The sequence below is a fragment of the Tribolium madens genome, unplaced genomic scaffold, assembly GCF_015345945.1.
Source record: "Tribolium madens isolate multiple individuals breed KSU strain unplaced genomic scaffold, Tmad_KSU_1.1 Scaffold_91;HRSCAF=231;Tcas5.2_LG7, whole genome shotgun sequence".
NCBI lineage: Eukaryota > Metazoa > Arthropoda > Insecta > Coleoptera > Tenebrionidae > Tribolium > Tribolium madens.
The window spans coordinates 17669543-17689619 of record NW_025401063.1 but is presented as its reverse complement, the minus strand read 5'-3'; the positions used below and the strand labels follow the sequence as shown (position 1 = coordinate 17689619).

The 20077-nt window shown below is 32.1% G+C and overlaps 2 protein-coding genes across 3 annotated transcripts in view; one reads left to right on the top strand and one right to left on the bottom strand.

Annotated features, from left to right (window-relative positions):
* Positions 1-10372, top strand: part of LOC123010774 (chromosome-associated kinesin KIF4A) — a 12781-nt gene extending 2409 nt beyond the window's left edge. The window contains exons 3-9 of one of the 2 annotated variants that reach the window (XM_044407883.1): positions 3629-5504; positions 7454-7741; positions 7790-7912; positions 7962-8070; positions 8118-8269; positions 10177-10217; positions 10269-10372. In XM_044407883.1, coding sequence (XP_044263818.1) covers positions 3629-5504; positions 7454-7741; positions 7790-7912; positions 7962-8070; positions 8118-8269; positions 10177-10217; positions 10269-10320 — 2641 coding nt within the window. In that variant the 3' untranslated portion in view covers positions 10321-10372. Of the gene's footprint in view, positions 1-3628; positions 5505-7453; positions 7742-7786; positions 7913-7961; positions 8071-8117; positions 8270-10176; positions 10218-10268 lie in introns of both variants that reach the window. The other variant, XM_044407882.1, reaches the window with a different exon arrangement.
* Positions 10361-19676, bottom strand: LOC123010775 (exportin-2). The gene is made up of 17 exons (XM_044407884.1): positions 19478-19676; positions 19285-19430; positions 19041-19233; positions 18846-18991; positions 18599-18799; positions 18379-18546; positions 18199-18328; positions 17988-18151; positions 14123-14312; positions 13770-14072; positions 13559-13715; positions 13422-13513; positions 11346-11551; positions 11034-11299; positions 10822-10984; positions 10630-10774; positions 10361-10582 (listed from the first exon to the last, which is right to left on the bottom strand). Exons 1-17 carry the CDS (start codon positions 19560-19562, stop codon positions 10428-10430), a joined length of 2910 nt encoding a protein of 969 aa, XP_044263819.1. The 5' UTR covers positions 19563-19676; the 3' UTR covers positions 10361-10427.
* Between the last annotated feature and the right edge of the window lie 401 nt (positions 19677-20077).

The following is a 20077-nucleotide window of genomic DNA, read 5'->3' as shown; positions in this document are numbered from 1 at the left end:
CAAAAACAAATAAAAATTTCGAAAAATTTTATTTTTGATAAAACATCACATTTTTATAGTACTTTATATTTCATCAATTAGTTTTTTCAAAAAATAAATACTTTAAGCAAAAAACGTTTGGTTCCATAGTTTCTATTCACCTGGTATAAAACGAATAAATCCTTCTATGCGAATAAGTAGTTGCCTGCAAACGGATTTTAGCAAAATTATTTGAAGTGATGTGATCTGAAAAGTGAAGATTCCTTAGAAAGGCTTAATTACTATGTTATTAAAATGGCTTGTCTGAGGCAAAACCAATTTATAAAAATACAAAGTTTAGTGTAGTCGAGGATACAAATTTATCCCAACTTTGACTTTTTATTGTTAACATTTCAGCAAAAATGTTGAAATTATGTTCACCCATATTGACGAAATGGACTATTCAAATTGTCAACTGCTGTATTGAGATTGGATATTATCCAGAAATGTGAAAAACTGCTTTGGTGCGTCCTTTACCCAAAATTAAAAATCCCACTACATGTTCTGACTTAAGACCCATTAGTATATTACCCGTCTTATAATTTTTTTTTAGAAAAAGTCATTTATAAACAGGTTTACAATTATGTTTCTGAAGGTATTATTACGAATAAACCAATCGGGATATCGAAAAAATTATAATACCATCACAGCCCTTGGAAAAATTCTTGATGATTGCTTTAAAGCTTTGGATAAAGGTGATGCCACCATTGTGACATTGTTGGATTTTTCTAAAACATTTGATACCTTAGATCACTCACTTTTATGTGCAAAATTATCTTTTTATGGTTCGTACCTTATTAATAGGAAACAAATTGTCCCTCACAATCAAGAGCAGGAAATAACATCCGGTGTTCCGCAAGGTTCAATTTCAGTTCTACTATCATTTTGATCCTGACGATGTAGAACGAGCTTGCAACTTTATTAATCAAGATCTAAATGAAATTTTCTTATTGTCTAAAAGCATTGGTTTAAATTGAAATTTGAGTAAATGTTCATCAATTTGCATTTCCACAAGAAATAAAAAAAATCAACTCGGAAATTAATCTCAAAATTGGTAATATGGAAATAGGTATCTAAAACAGTGTAAAAAATCTTGGAATTATAATAGATTCGGAATGACGATTGATTAGAGATCGTGTCAACTTGATTGTAAAGAGCTCTTATATTGCATTAAAAATGTTATATTCCAATTATCACATTTTGAATTTTAAACTTCGAAAAAAACTATGCGAGTCATTGGTGCTTTCCAACCTTAATTATGCTCTCTTCATTTATTATTCATGTTTAGATTATCATTCTAAATATAAATTACAAAAAATACAAAATTCGTACTCTGGTTTTATTTACAAATTAAAAAAATTTGACCATGTATCTCAAAAAATATAAGAACTTGGTTGGCTGCCGGTAGACTAAATATACAATTATGTCTTGTCAGTGTTCATATACAGGGTGTTTACAGTCTTGGAGTTGAAAATTGACCTAGTAATAGAAGAGTACAGAAACACTGTAACCGAGAAAAAACTCACACAATTGTTATTATCAAGAATGTTATTGAATAATAAATTGGTTTTCGTGATTATGATTTACGGTGAAACACAAGGTAATGATACTAATGATACTAATGACCATTGTTGCAGCCGAAGCAGCGGTTCTCAAACAAATAGCGTAAAATGAATAATTTCCTTTAACAACGTGAATTTTTGTTTTATATAGCGTATTAGTTTTCTTCTACCGTGAACATCATCTCATTTAAATTTCAACCTCAAGACCGTAAACACCCTGTATAAAATGTTTATTACAGCTTCACCACCCTATCTCCGTGAAATATTTCATTCGAGAAAAAGTTGTCATCAAGTTTCTGTTCGTAATATTGCTGACCTGTCATTACCAAAGTTTAAAAAAAACAATATTGAAAAGATCTCTCTCTCTCTCTTACAATACTATAAAGTTATATAATTCTTCTCATTTGTTTAAACAAAAACTTTCAGTGAGCAATTTTCGCAAAAATATAAAAATACATTTTTTGAACTTCTAGTTTTTTACTTTTGCTTTTTGTTATTTTCTTATTGTTTTAATTCCTGTTCTTTCTACTTAAGTAGTTTTTCTTAATTTTAGTTAAACTGTAATGCAATTTTTCATTTTTCTTTTTGTTTTGTTTAGGGGGTTAAGTATGAATAGCAGTTGCTAGACTTCGCCTCCCGAGTTGTATTTACTTGTATGTACAATTCAAAAAGCCGCTTTATTATTATTATTAAAAGTTTTGCATATCGATGCATATGCCAAAATATTGGGGCATATTTCTTAATATCTTGTGCATATTTTTGTGAAAATACGTATTAAACGCAATTTTCCATCTTAACTTTGAAAATCATTTTTATTTATGACCTGCTACTTGTGTCATCGTAAATTTAGGTGACAATGGGGAACTGCATTTGGGGTAAGATTCCAAGGTTTACAACAATGCCAACAATGTTGGCAATAATTTGCCAACAAAAGAATCATTTACTGGTAGCCGAGCGCTTTAAAGGGTCTTTTTGTCATAAATCACGGGTCTGGCTTGTGTTGAAATAAAAAAAGCGATTATTTGGCTAACCAAGTCAAAATTTGAAGTTGTGATATCAAAGTTTGATGCGCTGACAGGTACAGATTCATTTAGTGTAAAAACTTATAGGTAAATTAACAAAAAGTATTCATAAAACATACAAAACTGTTACGGACTCATTTATTATCAAAAAAAAATTAGAAAAATTCTCAAATTATACCCTATCAATAATTAGTTAGGTATATGAAATATCGCCAGTTTTAATTAATTTGAAGTCGCGATTTATCAAGTGCGCGTAACCGATGCCCCACCCGGTATATGCTGCGAATCAAATTTAAACAAAATACTAAAAAAATGTTTGAAGCCAAAACTGATACAATTGAATTAATCTGTATAATTGATATACCGAGTGCGCCAAAACTCGCGCCCCAGAGAAAAATGCCATATAAGGAACGATACCAGGAACCTATGAAATATCGCCAATTTTAATTAATTAGAAGTCGCGAGTTATCAATGGGCGTAACTGATGCCGCACCCGGTATATGCGCATATTTTACGAATATTTCGTGCATATAATCCAAGCTTTATTGATAATACAAAGTGGTTATAAATGATTTTCATCTAGCCAGCTGTGAATTTTCCATGTAAAATAAAAAATGCCGCTTTACGAAAATAGAGGTACCTACTTGTTGTAACTCAAAATTAAAAAATCGCCGTTTACTAAGCGTCCACTTCGAAAATAGACTTCAATTATAAACTTGTTTTCTTCCAAAGTATACATTATTATCAATTATTATTGGAAATTAGTTGAAACAATAAAAGTTTAATTAATAACAATTTATTATTAATTAATAAGTGACACTAATGACAAAACTAGAGCTTTAAAAAAAAGTAGAGCGGCACAAATAAAGTTACATGCAAAAAAATTCCAAAGCTGGCTAGATGAAATTCATTTATAACCACTCTGTATTTATTGATATAGAGGAAAAAGATATGAATTTTAATTTTACTGCAAAGATCGATGATTAGTGTAATGAAATTTTTCGTTTAATAAATTGTTATTTTTAGCAATGAGAAGTCTGCAAAGTTCCATTTGGTCGATTTGGCGGGTTCCGAAAGACCCAAAAAGACGGGAGCTGTTGGAACAACATTTAAAGAAGGCGTTAATATAAACAAGGGTCTTTTAGTGTTAGGCAACGTGATTTCGGCTTTAGCTGATGAAAAACAGCAACACGGTTATATCTCTTACCGAGACAGTAATTTAACTCGTCTACTGAAAGATTCCTTGGGGGGCAACAGCATAACATTGATGATTGCCTGTGTTAGTCCCGCTGATTACAACATAGAAGAGTCCATTTCGACATTACGTTACGCTGATCGAGCTCGTCGAATACAAAACAAACCGATTGTGAACCAAGATCCGAAAGCAGCCGAAATCAACTTACTGAAAAAAACTATACAAGAATTAAGATTACAAATTGTGGGTCAGGGAGGACCTGCCGTTTCTTCCAATGAAATTATCATTTTAAGGGAAGAAAACGTCCAATTGCAAACAAAAATTCGAGATCTCACTGTGCAACTGTCGTCAACTTTACACGACAACACCGGTCTTTTGGAAAAATTAATTATACTACAAAATGCGAATGAAAATCTCCATAAAAAAATTCAAGAGCTAAAACATGAATATGATCTCACACTTGACAATATCAGTTTGAGTTTCAATCAGAATGATACAGATGGTTTTAAGAAGAATTTGGATAAGTTGCAACAGATTCAAAAACAATTCATGGTGCTTGATTCTGAACAAAAGAAAACCGAAGATGAAATTCTCCACCACGAGCGAAATATCGACATTCGTAAAAGTCAAGACGGCAAATTTAAAAATGTAGATGAAATGAGTAAGGATCAAGAAAATTACACCAAACAACAAATGGCTCTCAATACTGAACTACAAGAGTTGACTAAACAACTAGCAATCAAGGAGCATTTAGCCCGACAAATTTCCACAAACACTCAGTATTTAGTCGATTATGAAGGCTTGAAGGAGAACGAAAATAAAATTCTTCAACTACAGAAAGAAAAAGACGAATTGATGCAACAATTAAAAAACGCACAATCACACGGACCTTCGTCGAAAATAGCCGAACAGCGAAGAAAACGAGTCCAAGAATTAGAAAATCAATTACAAGAATTAAACCGAAAAGTCCAAGAACAAGCCCGCTTGATCAAATTGAAAGAGAAGGATGTGACTAAAATCAATCAATTAAATAGCGAAATTCATTTAATGAAACAAACGAGAGTGAAATTGATTCGTAAAATGCGCGAAGAATCGGAGCGATTCCGGACCTGGAAAATTCAAAGAGAACGCGAACTCGCAAAACTCAAACAAGAAGACCGCAAAAATAAAACCAAAATGGTCCGAATGGAAGCCATGCATAGTAAACAACAAAATGTCCTCAAGAGAAAAGTGGAGGAAGCTGTGGCTCTTAATAAGCGACTCAAAGACGCCCTTGCGTTGCGGAAAGCCACTCAAGAATCGAAAAATTCGGGAAAAAATGAGAAAATAGGCTGTTGGATGAGACAAGAATTTGACGTCCACATGCATTTGATAGAGGCGGAGGCAACGTTGAAGGGCCTTTTGGAAGATAGGGCGACGTTGCAGCAGCAGTTGGACAAATTGAGGGAAAATCCGGAGAATTTAGATGAATCGCAAGTGCAGGAAATTGAGAGCGATATGGAAATGCGATCGGTACAAATCCAGGATTTACAACAGAAACTACTAGACTCTGAGGAAGAAAATAAAAAATCAAAGTTTGATAATATACAAACCATGGGTGAAGCGAAATTTGCGATTAAAATTTTATTAGAACAAGCGGCAGAATTAAAGGCGAGTGAAGTGATGGCGAAAAACAAATGGATTGAAACGCAGGTCGCTTTAAATGATGTTAGTTTTTGTATAGCCCAGTCAAATTAGACAAATCGTTGGAAAAAAATCCTAGATAGTTGGAATTTTTTTAAACGCTTTCTTTACACTTCGGTAAACATATATCAAAAGTCCCAGAAGGTGGGGGCGAGCTCGAGGAGAGGGAGGGGGTTAAAAGTGTCTGTTTTTGTTTTTTTTACTTATATCTGGGAAATTATCACCCCTACAGGTTTTTATCTTTTTATAAAAATTAAAGCTTACAAAATTTCCTACAAAAATGGTCCTTTGCATTTTTGTTGTAGGACTAACCGTAAGCGAGTTATAGGGCAGAATAAAAACATCATTTAAAAAAAATGTGCTTTATCCGCATTTAAAACAGAATTAGTCTTCTAATTAAAAAAAAAAAAACTGACAGTAAACTGAATTTACTGGGTCCAATACTTCATTAAAGGAAGGGGGAGTCACCTGGGTCTATAAATACAAACTCACCGTTTATGTAATTTATGCAGAATTTTCTGTAGAAGTCTATTTCTGCATCAAAATTTCCTACAAAAATGGTCGTATTCATTTTTGTCGTAGGACTAACCGTGGGCTTCAAAAGTTTGGAGTGTACATAAAATTGCATTAAAAATCCTTTGAAACACATTTCATTAGTTTATGGTAAGTATTTATATGTGTAGAGCTTTCCCTAACTAAGCTGGTCTGCCTGAAAGGTGACTCGGGTATAAACATTTAAAAGGAGATATAAATAAAAATTTTGGATAAAAGAGAGAATCAATCTGTAAGGGGGTTAAATGGGGTGTAAATGTTTAAACAAAGATATAAACATAAAATTCTTCAGAGGTGTAAAGGGGCACTAAAATCAGATTTTTCGAAAATTAGTTTTTCAGGGAATAAAACGGTGTACACATTTAAAGGGATATAAAAACATTATATTTAGAAAATATGATCCTTAGAAAAAAGCATAGAAGTGCACTTTTCAAATTTTAATGAAATAAATTAGAGTTTAAACGCTTAAAAACAAAAGTAGAAACATGAAATTTCAAATTTTGAGAGTGCAGAAGTACACTGAGACGACACTTTGTGAAAATCAACATTTAATATTTATCCATAAACATAGCCCATGCGAAGAACGAGACTACTATAACTGAATCCTATACATAACATAGGTAATTATCTAGCTTTATAGAGTACCTAAGCCTATGGAATGGTTTTGTGAACGGGCTTTTTCCCATTTTATATCAGAAATACACGCGGACAAAGTCGCAGGTAAATGCTAGTTCAGCATATAAGGATGACTCGGAAGTCTTGATAGACCCTCGTGGCACCTCTAATAAACTGTTGGATCCAATACATTCAATTTACTGTAAGCTTTATTCAAATCATCGATATTAAATCATCTATTTATTAATATTGTACTGAACAAGACTGTAATTCGGTTTTCAATGTTTAAGTTGAAGACGAAGATGCAGAATATGAGGACGACTCGGAAGACTTTATAGACTTTCTAATGATGTGTTATACCCAATAAATTCAATTTGCTTTCAGTTTTTTCAAATCACAAGATTAATTCTGTTTTAAATACCGATAAAGCACATTTTTTTAAATGATGTTTCTTGTCAGCCCTATAACTCGCGTACAGTTAGTCAGTCTTACAACAAAAATGCAAAGAACCATTTTTGTAGGAAATTTTGTAGGCTTTAATTTTGATGAGCAGGCAAAAACCGTTAGGAGTAATAGTTTCCCAGATATAAGCAAAAAAACAAAAAAAGATACCTTTAGCCCCCTCCCCGAGCTCGCCCCCCACCTTCGGGGACTTTTGATATATGTCTACCCAAGAATAAAGAAAGCGTTTAAAAAAATTCCAATTCTCTAGGATTTTTTTCCACCGATCGCCCTATTTTTGTCTAATTTGACTGGGCTAGTATGCTTACTTAGAGTTTTATTTGTAATTAAATGAAACGTTTTAGATTAAAGAAAAAAACGAAAAATTCGAAACGGGCTTCAAAATTCTCGAAATGAAAAACAACCAAGACGTATCACAAATGCAGAAAGAGTATGAAGAGAAAATTGCCCTTTTATTGCGACAATTACGCGGCGTAGAAGTCCAGAATGGAAGTGAGGAGCTAAAACAATGCTGTGCAATCCAAACAGAACAAATCGAAATTTTGGAGCGGAAAAATCAGGAATTAATGGAAAAACTACACGAAACACAACGTCACGCCGACGAGTTGAAGGAAAAAATAGACACCATTACGGTAATCATAAATTTATTGTTATTCTCTATTTCATTGTTATTTTAGCAGTTGGCTAAAGAGTCGCAAATTAAAGAGGCCGTAGCTGAACTCAAGACACCGATCGAAAACATGAGACGAAGAAAATTGAAAATAAAGAGAGAACCCGATTCGACTTATACAATGGAAAATCAGGTACCTATCTATTCATGATTTTTTTTTAACTAAATTTTTGTAATTGTAGGAAAACTTTGATGCTAGTATGGAAGAATTCGATGATATCGCAAACGATCCTGATTGGAAGCGTACTCCAGTTGGTAAATGGTTACTTGAAAAAAGAAGAACAAATCCGGGTCAGTACATGAAATTGTCGTTGTTCCTTTTTAAAATATTTTTTTAGATGGAGAAAATATTTCGTTAAAAAGAACATCTGATGGTGGGTGTATGTGCGTTAAGAGCAATTGCTCTAAAAGATGTGGGTGTAGAAAATTATATCGAAGTTGTTCAGCGGGGTGCAGGTGCTCCAGCACAAATTGCACAAATAGAGACCAGGTAAAATATATTTTTATCGTGAATATTTAGATTCAGAACACAGGGCGACAAAAAAAAAGTCATGTCGTGACAACTTGACAAATTTTATATAATTTTGTTCGTCTCAGTGAGACAAATCAAAAGCACTAAAAAAAATTTCAAAAAGTCCACACACTTTGAACTAAATATTTTTTTTCTAATTTAAATGAATTACTTTAACTTTAAAAAATCATTACTCAATAACTATTAGGCCGATTTCTTTCAAATCAAGAGCATTCTAATGGGACGGACTTGCCCTTTAAAATGATATGCAATTTGAAATTGAATATTGGCCAACTTTTCTTCGAACACTGTTCGAAGAAGTTCGAATTAAATCGAAGTAATCTAGGAAAAACCCTACGAGTATTTTTTTTTCTTTGTCTCCATCGTGTAGAGCATCTTTTTATTAGTAAGAATCCAAATTTTTAAAATAATATACCGAGTAGTTTTTAAGATATGCTTTTTTGAAGCTATTCAGGTATTGCGCCATATGGGAGAAATGCATGTTAATCTTATATAAAATTGCATTTTTATAAAAGTATTTGTTTTAAGACTCTTCTTTTGCTTAAAAATGGTCATTCGGACTTTCCTTGTTCTAATTAGAATAAACAAAAACTGTTTCTTTATTTTAAACAAAGAAAGAGTACCTTCGTACTAATTAAAGCAAATAAAGAGTTTTTTTGTTCTAAAAATCATCACTGATCATTGAGCAAAAAGGATCTAGGAGTTTAAGGCACGAGCCTTAAATATAACGGCAAATCTTTTTCAAATCAAATCACTTTCCATTCAGATTTCGACTTGTTCACTTTGTTCTAGCTTTCTGAACTTTTTTTTGAAAATGTTCTCAGCTAATGTTTTCTCATCACTTTTTACTGATGTTGAATGCAATAAGTCAGTTGCTTCGTGTGCAACTGTTATCACAGCAACTACTACCTACAAGCTAACTGAAGCTTATCCCAGAATGTACCAACTAAATAAATCAGGTGACTTATTGCATTTAACATCACTCGAAAGTGATGAAAAAGCATTTGCTCAGAACATTTTCAAAAAAAGTTCAAAAAGCTACAACAAAGTGAACAAATCGAAATTTGAATGGAAAGTGATTTGATTTGAAAAAGATTTGCTCTTATATTTAAGGCTCGTGCCTTAAACTTCTAGATCCTCTTTGCTCAATGATCATTTTTATAACAAAAAAAACTCTTTATTTGCTTTAATTAGTACGCAGGTACTATTTATTTGTTTTAAGCAAAGAAACAGTTTTTGATTATTCTAATTAGAACAAAGAAGGTGCAATTGACCATTTTTAAGCGAAAGAAGAGTCTTAAAACAAATACTTTTATAAAAATGCAATTTTAAGTAAGATTAACATGCATTTCTTCTATATGGAGCAATGCTTGATTAGCAAACCTTAACTTCAAAAAATCATATCTTGAAAACTACTCGGTATATTCTTTTGAAAATTTAGATTACAACTAATAAAGAGATGCTCTACACGATAGTAATGATGAAAAAAAAAATTACTCGTAGCGTTTTTCTTAGATTATTTCGATTTACTTCGAACACTGTTCTAAGTAAAGTTTGCCAATATTCAATTTCAAATTTCATATCATTCTAAAAGGCAAGGATATCCTTTTAGAATGGTCTTTATTTGAAGGAAATCGGCCTAATAGTTATTGAGTAATGATTTTTTTATAGTTAATATTTTAAATTCATTTAAATTAGAAAAAAAAAATTAGTTCAGTGTGTGGACTTTTTGAACAATTTTTTAGTGCATTTGATTTGTCTCACTGAGATGAACAAAATGATATAAAATTTGTCAAGTTGTCACGACATGACTTTTTTGTCGCCTTGTGGAATCTGTATTTGCACTCTTAATCTATTATTTCTAGACTGATGAAAGCACAGGATCGTTGAACGAAAAGAAAAGAAGGTTTCTATTACAATAAATAATTAAATTATTTTCTAATGGTGTTTTTTTAAGGATGGTGCCCCAGAGTAGTTTATTTGCTGATGATCAAGAGTCTGATGTCTAGTTTCATGTACATTTTTACAATTAACTTAATTAAAACAATCTTTTTTAAAAAATATGGTTTTATTCACTATTCTGAAAGCAATATAAACAACACAACAAAAGGAAAAATTACATGAGTTGTACACCAAATTTTGCCAGATACTGATTAAGGATGGTCTGCGCTTGCTGGTTCATATTTCCCACTAAGGCCGGCAATTTTCCAGGCTGGGCACGTCCAAAAGTCGCCAAATTCTGCGCCAAAAATTGTCGCGGTTCCCCAAAACCTAAAACAATTTTACAATTTTTGGTCACGAATTTTTCAAACACCGACTTTGCAAAGGGTCCGGTTTCGCAATATTTGCAAAATTCAACTTGGCACTTGCGGTCTGAAACGTGGGAGTGTCATCAATCTCGATAAAATGATCGTCTGGTAAAGAACTTTCATCTAATGGCATTTCAAAAAACATGATTAAAGCCTGGAAAAAAAAACATAAGTTTGTGAATTGGTATCAAACTATATTACTTGTAAAAGTTGCGGCCAGAATTTCTGATAAGTTCCCGTGTGCAACTCTTGACATTCACATAATAATTTTGTGATACCACACGCTACGATTTTTCTTTCGACATTCCCTGAAACTTTTTGCAACTCGGAGATTAAGAGTTTCTCGAGGACCATACCAAACATCCTAAAATAATTATTTTAGAGCTAGAATTCATCAATTAAACTCAAATTACTGGGGCTGGATCCCATCGATGACCGAGACCAGCTCAGCTGGTGAATACTTAACGGCATACAAACAGAAAAAGACAATTATATTTATAACAAATTTCGTGGTTTTACTCGACGACAGTCTTTGGAAAAGCAGAAAGAAAATTTGCTTGTGATATGGCGTTAGAGCCTCGATTGGAAAATGTTGGATCATGTTTTGCATCAAATGGAAACCCTCGTGGTCATTTGATTTTGACGCGATGAGTTTTTGGAAAACTCCCAGAAAACCGCTCTACAACATAAGAATTAAAAACAATTTTTGTTTTAGTAAATCGTACCAATTTATCTTGTGCTACAATCTGATAACCCGCATGCACCGTAAACGCGCTTAACAAGCGAACAAGGGGGCTGATATTAGCCGGACGTTCCCACAAAACGGGGGCCAAAAGACAAGGCAAAAGCTGGATATACGCATCTGATATATTGCCCATTGGGGTGAACTCCATCAACAGAGACAAAATTTGAAACACGTATGGAATGAACTCTAAAACAAAAGAATAAGTTATACAGGGCGACAAAAAAAAGTCATGTGACTACTTGACAAATTTTATATCATTTTGTTCGTCTCAGTAAGAACAATCAAATGCACTAAAATAAAATTCAAAAAGTCCACATACTTTGAACAAAATAATTTTTTAAATGAATTTAAAATACTTTAACTTTAAAAAATCATTACTCAATAACTATTAGGCCGATTTCCTTCAAATCAAGACCGTTCTAAAGGGATGGACTTGTCCTTTAGAATGATATGCAATTTGAAATTGAATATTGGCAAACTTTTCTTCGAACAGTGTTCCAAGAAGTTCGAAGTAATCTAAGAAAAACCCTACGCGTAATTTTTTTTTCTTGGTCACCATCGTGTACAGCATTTTTTTATTAGTAAGAATCTAAATTTTTAAAATAATATACCGAGTAGTTTTTAAGATATGATTTTTTTGAAGCTAAGGTTTGCATTCAGGTATTGCGCCATATGGGAGAAATGCATGTTAATCTTACTTAAAATTGCATTTTTATAAAAGTATTTGTTTTAAGACTCTTCTTTTGCTTAAAAATGGTCAATTGCACCTTCTTTGTTCTAATTAGAATAAACAAAAAACTGTTTCTTTACTTAAAACAAACAAAGACTACCTGCGTACTAATTAAAGCAAATAAAGAGTTTTTTTTGTTCTAAAAATGATCACTGATCATTGAGCAAAAAGTATGTAGAAGTTTATAGCAGTAGCTTTAAATATAAGAACAAATCTTTCCATTCAGATTCCAACTTGTTCACTTTGTTCTAGATTTCTGAACTTTTTTTTGAAAATGTTCTCAGCAAATGCTTTCTTATGTTGATGTTGAATGCAATAAGTCAGTTGCTTCGTGTGCAACTGTTATCACAACAACTACTACCTACAAGCTAACTGAGGCTAATCGTAGAATGTACCAACAAAATAAATCAGATGACTTATTGTATTTAACATCACTCGAAAGTGATGAGAAAGCATTTGCTCAAAACATTTTCAAAAAAGTTCAGAAAGCTAGAACAAAGTCAACAAGTCGAAATCTGAACGGAAAGTGATTTGATTTGAAAAAGATTTGCCCTTATATTTAAGACTCGTGCCTTAAACTTCAAGATCCTCTTTGCTCAATGATCAGTGGTCATTTTTACAACAAAAAAACTCTTTATTTGCTTTAATTAGTACGCATGTACTCTTTATTTGTTTTAAGTAAACAAACAGTTTTTATTTATTCTAATTAGAACAAAGAAGGTGCAATTGACCATTTTTAAGCAAAAGAAGAGTCTTAAAACAAATACTTTTATAAAAATGCAATTTTAAGTAAGATTAACATGCATTTCTCCTATATGGAGCAATGCTTGATTAGCAAACCATAACTTCAAAAAATTATTATCTTGAAAACTACTCGGTATATTTTTTTGAAAATTTGGATTACAACTAATAAAGAGATGCTCTACACGATGGTAATGATGGAAAAAAAAATTACTCGTAGGGATTTTCTTAGATTATTTCGATTTACTTCGAACTTCTTCGAACACTGTTCGAAGAAAAGTTTGCCAATATTCAATTTCAAATTTTATATCATTTTAAAGGGCAACTCCATCCCTTTAGAATGGTCTTTATTTGAAGGAAATCGGCCTAATAGTTATTGAGTAATGATTTTTTTAAAGTTAAAGTATTTTAAATTCATTTAAATTAGAAAAAAATTATTTAGTTCAGTGTGGACTTTTTAAAATTTTTATAGTGCATTTGATTTGTCTCACTGAGACGAACAAAATGATATAAAATTTGTCAAGTTGTCACATGACTTTTTTTTGTCGCCCTGTGTTATTAATATTTAGTCTTTATTATTATTACCTTGGATATCTTGTTGCAAAATTCCTTGAAAAATTGGAAACAAAATATCTTCAAACGAAGTAACCGCTGATGCATTCGTTTTACAAACAATCCTAAAACCACACTAAGAAAAAACTTCCAACTGTTAGCAAACTTACTTAATCGCTAAAGAAATCGTTTCAAATAAATAATGATTAAAATGGGGTTTTGATGGATTTTTCGCAACCATTTGCAACTTCTCTGTGAGTTTGGGTAAAGCTGATTGCAAATAAGGAATGATACGGTCTTGTAACGTCGAAAAACTCCTCATCACGGCTACAAAACACCAAAAATAATTTTTAAAAATCTACAAGTGTCATCGCACATTACTTTTCATAACGTATTCATTTTCCTCAGAGACTGGTTTGTCCAAAATTGCAAAAAGATTAACCAACAATTGACTTGTCAAGGGCTCCAAAGTAGCCCCATTTAGGACATTCTGATTGTTGCTATCCTTCATGATGAGAATTTTTTCAATTGTACAAGCTGCGTATGTGTGTATGACTGCACTTTCGCTTGTTAAATGTTGAATTAATAAAGGGATAGCTCCGACGACCATGTCGCTGGGTAGTACAGACCGAAAAGTTAGCAAATATTTGATTGCATCGGCTTTGAGGACCGGCAATTCATCAACTATAAAAAATAAAAATTAAGCAAAATATTAGTAAATTTGAATTTTTTACCATCGGTTCTTTTAAGCTCGGGAAGGATTTGGTCTTGACAGAATTGTGGTATTGACACCAATTGGCTGGTTTGAGTGACTCCATGTTTTTGCGTAGCCCCCCTACTTACGAGAGAAGTTACTAAGTAGAGGGCGGCATCTTTACTGCGCCAGTTTGTTTTGGGATTTTCGTTGTATTTTGATAGCATTACCTAAAATAGTAATTTCGTTGAATTTTTCGCGAGTTGAAACGAGGCCTATGTTACTTATCAGGCCAGAGCCTGATATGCCTCGACGTTGTTGTGTTCCTGGATGCAGATTCAATGATAATAATAAAAAAAATTACACCCCGGTTTTTCGTTTCCCATCATATACAGAAAATAGAAAACAATGGATGCGAAATACACCTCGCAAAAATTTTACAACAATAATTCTGTCGTTTGCATATTACATTTTGATGAACAGTACATTATAAAAGAAGATATAATGAAAAAAGATAATGGGTCGCAAGTGTCACTTCCCAGAAAAATTCTACAACTTACTGACATTTTTTAAACATCTTCCGCATTATTTTACGAAAAATGTACACCTGAAGCTCAACAAATAGTAATAGAAGAACGTGAATGCAAAAAAATGAAAGACCTGGAAGCAGCTGATCTTATCAATACTTTTGAAAATTTTAAACAACATTTTAAAGATAAATTGAAATTAGAAGACAATTTTTTTTTAAGGAAGGTCAAGACAAAGTGTGCTTTTTTAAAGTACATATGATAGCAGGTATTTCTAAAATTGCCTGTTCAATAACAATAGATTTTAACATTAGAATTAAACAACTTTTTAATGATAAAGAAGTTAGTAACATTTTAGAAAAAACATTATGTGTAAAAAAATGGTCGCAACTTATTCAATTGTTTAATTATTTAATCACTCTAAAAAATGAAAATGTGAATGAAGAGTCATTTGTTGCAACCATTAGTAACTCTATAAGCAAGTTGATAGAGTCCAACAATGAAAAAATTACAAATGAAACTAATATTTATTCGTGAACAATTTTCTTTAATTTTTAGTAACCAGCACAGGTATTCTACTGATATGATAATTTGGGCCAGTACTATATACTTTTCTTATCCATCTGCGTATAAAATGATTAGAAATAGTAAAAACATTGTTTTACCACATACAAAATATATACAAAAATTGTCGTTAAAGTTAGGTACCGAAAATCCTGAAATAACTTCTTCACACGTCATATACTTAACAGAAAAATTAAATATACTTGATGAAAAAGATAAGCTGGTAAATTTACAACTTGATAAAATATACGTAAAAGCTAATGTATGTTATAAGGGAGGAAAAATACAAGGAATTAGCTGCAATGACAGTTCTGAATTAGCTACGACAAATCAGACTTTCATGATATCGTCAGTACTTTCAAATAACAAAGATGTAGTTGCCCTTTACCCAGTTAAAAATATTAACGGTGAATTTTTATTTCAATTACTAAACGGCGTTTTAAAAACTTTAACGGAAGTGGGTTATAATGTTTTAGCAATTACATCAGACAACAATAAAGTGAATAGAAATTGTTTTGAGACACTATTCAACAGTAATTTGACATGTTCCGTCAGTAATCCATATAATCCAAATTTTCCAATTTTTATTTTATTTGATAGTATTCACTTGCTGAAGTGCATACGAAATAATTGGTTTAACCAAAAAGATGCAAGACAAACATTTCACATTCCAAATGTAGTAGATAATGAAATTTTAGACCAAGTTGTTGAGGCATGTGTAAGTATTTTAAAACAATTATACTACATTGAAGAAAACAAAATTGTAAAATTTAAGTAAAAAGCCTTTATTTCCCACATCTTTAGAGAGGCAAAATGTCAATCTATGTTTGAAAACATTAGACAAAAAATATATAGCAGCATTAGAAACTACTTTTGGTAAGGAAGTTACAGGAACAACAATTTTTCTTTCAAAAATTTTAGACTTCACTGTGTGAATTGTAAGTCAACATTTTTAGTAAAAGAGACAAACGTCGTGAGCTGGAATCGGAAAGAAAATTGAAGATAATAAATTTGTTGAAACTTAAGTCTTCCAATCACGGTGACTTTCAAATAAAAGATATATTGTTTAAATGTGAAAAGGGTGCTGAAATTTAATGATTTAAATACTGAAAATATTATTTTAAGTGAAAGCGATATATCGGTGTTAATTTATATAGTACGGTATATTGCAAAAAAAAGTTACTAATACAATTTCTTGTAAAGACTGCAAAGAGCTTCTAACAACGACAAATGATTTGCAAATAGAACCTTCAAAATTTGATTATACAGGGTGTTCCGCTTTTATTGTTACAAACTTAAACAGATGATAGAATATTCAATTTTAAGACAAAAGTTTTTTATGAACATGTGGCAAAAAATGTTACGTAAGCGAGCTACACCCCTTGAAAAAGATGAGTTTTTAATGGGGTTTTACCACTATTGCAGAATAGATAAAATTACAAGAGTTGGTACAGCTGATTGCTTTTAAACACCTGAACGAATTTAAAGAAATGGTGATACAAATTTGATTTTTAATTTTTATCCTCTTTATGGTCTGTAAGATAAATTGTAAACTGATTTTACTCAAAAAAACGGTAAGTTTTAACGAAAAAACACAAGAGACCTCTTTTTTGTGAAAAACTATAAAATTTAGAATTTTGTGGCTGAAATTGGCAAAAACCAACCGCCAAAATAGTTAGGGTACTTTTTACCCTAAACCCCCCCAGTTTAACACGCCCCTGAGTGAAAATTTCGACGTTTTAGGTTTATAAAGGTTATTAGTTGTACCAAATTTTGTAATTTTATCCACGATGGTTTCTGAAACATTGGAAAAAATCTATTAAAAAATGCACCCCTTTCAGGGGATGTGGCTCCCTAATATAATTTTTTTCGATATATGTTTATAGGAAAGTTTTATCTTAAAATTGAATATTCTATCACTTGGTTAAATTTTTAACAATAAAAATGGAACACCCTGTATAACAGTCATCGATCGAGGTGGTTTAAAAGTACCGTCAGATTATTTACTGAATATTCGTGCTGAAACTTACGCTTTATTTAACGTAATAATTTCTGAGAAATATGAAGATGAATTTTTTAAATAATTTTGGCAATAAACAATTTAAAATCTAAAAACATCATTGACAATGACGCTTTTTGCAGTGTTTGTAACACTGAGTTAACTATGTTAATACAAACTTGCCTAACTTATTTTTCAAATATTCTACTGAATAATTATTCGAAAAACAGAAATAATAAGGAAGAGACTGTAAGCAAAGAAAAAAGAACAAAGTTAAAAAATTGCAATCCGAATAATTCTCTTTCTTTAAATTCGATAGAAGCATTTCTTTCTTTAACAGTTTTGCAAAATTATTCCATACGAGTATAAGAATTATTTATTTTTTGTTGTTTGTGCAGTTGTTTCGTTATTTTTTTTTAATTAATTTTTTCTTTTGTGAAAGTTCCAAATAGTCTAGAAAAGGGCATGCTGCTTTTTAAAAATGTCCTGGAAATTGTTTTCATTGCTTAAAAAGATCTCTATTATGAATAATCTGAGTCTGCTCCAATTTTCGAGCAAAGCTTTAGCTATAATGTTAAAAAAACACCTTTAAAAATGTTTGACCTTGTCAGTTTTCTCCAAATTTCTCCGAAACTAAGCGTTTAATCAAAAAGTTTGTTATCACCAAAAATAAAGAGCGTCAAATTCTGCGTCGATTGAGTACCTAATCATTGCAATTTAATAAACAGGTCTTGTAGATAAGTTCATTATTGCTATGCTCGCTATGACTCCGATCGTCAGACTCCGGCCTGATAAGGTTGAAACTACAAAAATACCTGTAAGTATTGTCCAAATATATCAATTATCCGTTTTTCGAAGTTTTGACTCAAAGTATTAACTAAATCACAAGCGGCTCTCCTTCTTGTGTCCACATCAGACCCTTCAATATCTCTCCTAATGTATTCCTCTGGATTATCCTCAAACAACTCTCCATCTGATGCTGCAAAACACTGTTAAACAAAATTCCACAAGTAAAGTTCTGCCAACCTCTAAATTCCATATTAGGAATGATAACTTGTTCACAAATGCTGCTCAAAACCGCATTATCCTCAAACAAATTCCTATAATGTGACCTTTCTGCAACTGACGACAAAAATTGGAGAGCATTGGAGACCAACTAAAAATTTACAATAATTACAAATATCAAACAAATTGAGAAAATTGTACCAAATCATATTTTGGTTCAAGACCTGTAACAACTAATAAATTCCAAACAGCAGTTACAAACTGTGGTAAATATGGTTGAAATTCCTCATCATATTTTTGGGCATACAAAGCAATGTTATCACAAACTTGTGATTTCAATTGTTCTATTACGCCAGCTTCATCTTGACTCTACAAATGTTAAAACGACAATAAAATCAAAGCAAATGATTTGAGTCCATACTGAATTTTGCAATGCTTTAACATCAACTGTTAACAACGTGTGGAAATTTGACATCCATGTGGCCATATTGTCTTCAAAAAATTCCGGAAGATCTTGGTAATTTAAAGAGTAGAATACTTTACAAATCAACACAAGTGAATGATATATTATTTTTAAAGCACTGACGTCGTTTTGGTGTGCTTGTGTTAACCCCATTGTAGCCTAAAAACTCAAACTAGTGAAACAAAAACCACAATTTAATAATTACCACAAGAAGATCCGTTAAAGGCTTCGCTAATTTGTCTAGTACGTATTTAATTTCCAACCAGAGTTCATTGGACTTGAATTCGTAACGATATTTCTTAAAGAGGGAATGTGCTGTCTGCAAGACTCCATTGATTACGTGGAAATCACCTAAACAAAGAAAAAATTAAATGAAAGAAGAAAAAAGAAGCTTTTGAACCTGTAGCAAATTTGTCCACCATTTCAGTGATCAATTCTGGCCATTTTAGGGGAAAGTCCGTTTTTCCTATTATGCTAATTGCGTCACTCAACTGTTTTTGTATCGCTTCAGGTGAACTCAACATTAAAGAAACAATGAGATTCTTAATAGCCAGTCTATCGCTTTCATGAATTCTATCATTCTGATCCTCCTCCTAAACCCATACAATTTATAAAACTACACCCCAAACCCACCACAAACTTACAATACTCCAATTGCGTTTGATGTAATTTTTAAACGCAATTGAGCCTGCAACCCGTATTGTCACGTCTACTTCAGGCTTGTGGACTAAATTAAGCAGCAACAGAGGGTAATTCTGATTCACTTCGACGCCTTCGAGGAATTTTTCAGCTAAAATCATTCGTAAGTTTTGTTGAAAAGTTGAGGGAACTTTTTACCGGGTCGACGAGTGTTGGGATCGGGACTTAATGTTTGCTGTAAGTATTGGCTCAAAATACGAAGATTCTCGTCGGATATTTCCATTTTGTTTGATAATTGTTTCAAAAATACACTTCAAGCACTTTTTATTTTTTTCAGCTGTGACCGTTGGACTAACCTCAAACAAATTTAACCTCACTTTGCCGCTCACGCGTTACGCATGCGCAATGTGCGAATTTCGGAGTAGAGGTAAGAGAAACCTAGAAGGGATGCGCGGATTCGTAAATATAGGGGAGTTCTGAAATCAGCTGAGAGCAGTGGCGTGTTTTGTATTCGCACTTATTTCTTTGAACAAAACAAATAATCCATGTACAGTGAATTTCGTCAACCCACTTCCCCTGACAGATTAAAAGTGTAAATTATTCTTTAGGTTTTTGTTACAGTTTTTTATAACCTTGTTTCAGAATTTTGATTAACGTTGTTATAATTGACAGAATGCTCGATACTCCTTGCTACTTTTTAACTTTGTTGTTTGAAATGGTAGTCCTTGGTATATCTAAAAGTATAGAGACACGTTTTTGGGACATACCTTCTTGTACAGTTGCGAAATTAAAATTTCG

Coding starts and splice junctions, on each gene's coding strand:
- LOC123010775 (XM_044407884.1), bottom strand. CDS start 19,562: ATGGAAATATCCGACGAGAATCTTCGTATTTTGAGCCAATACTTACAG. Junction 18,547..18,598: donor TTAAAGCATTGCAAAATTCA/GTATGGACTCAA, acceptor TAACATTTGTAG/AGTCAAGATGAAGCTGGCGT. Junction 18,152..18,198: donor TCCTAATATGGAATTTAGAG/GTTGGCAGAACT, acceptor AGTGTTTTGCAG/CATCAGATGGAGAGTTGTTT.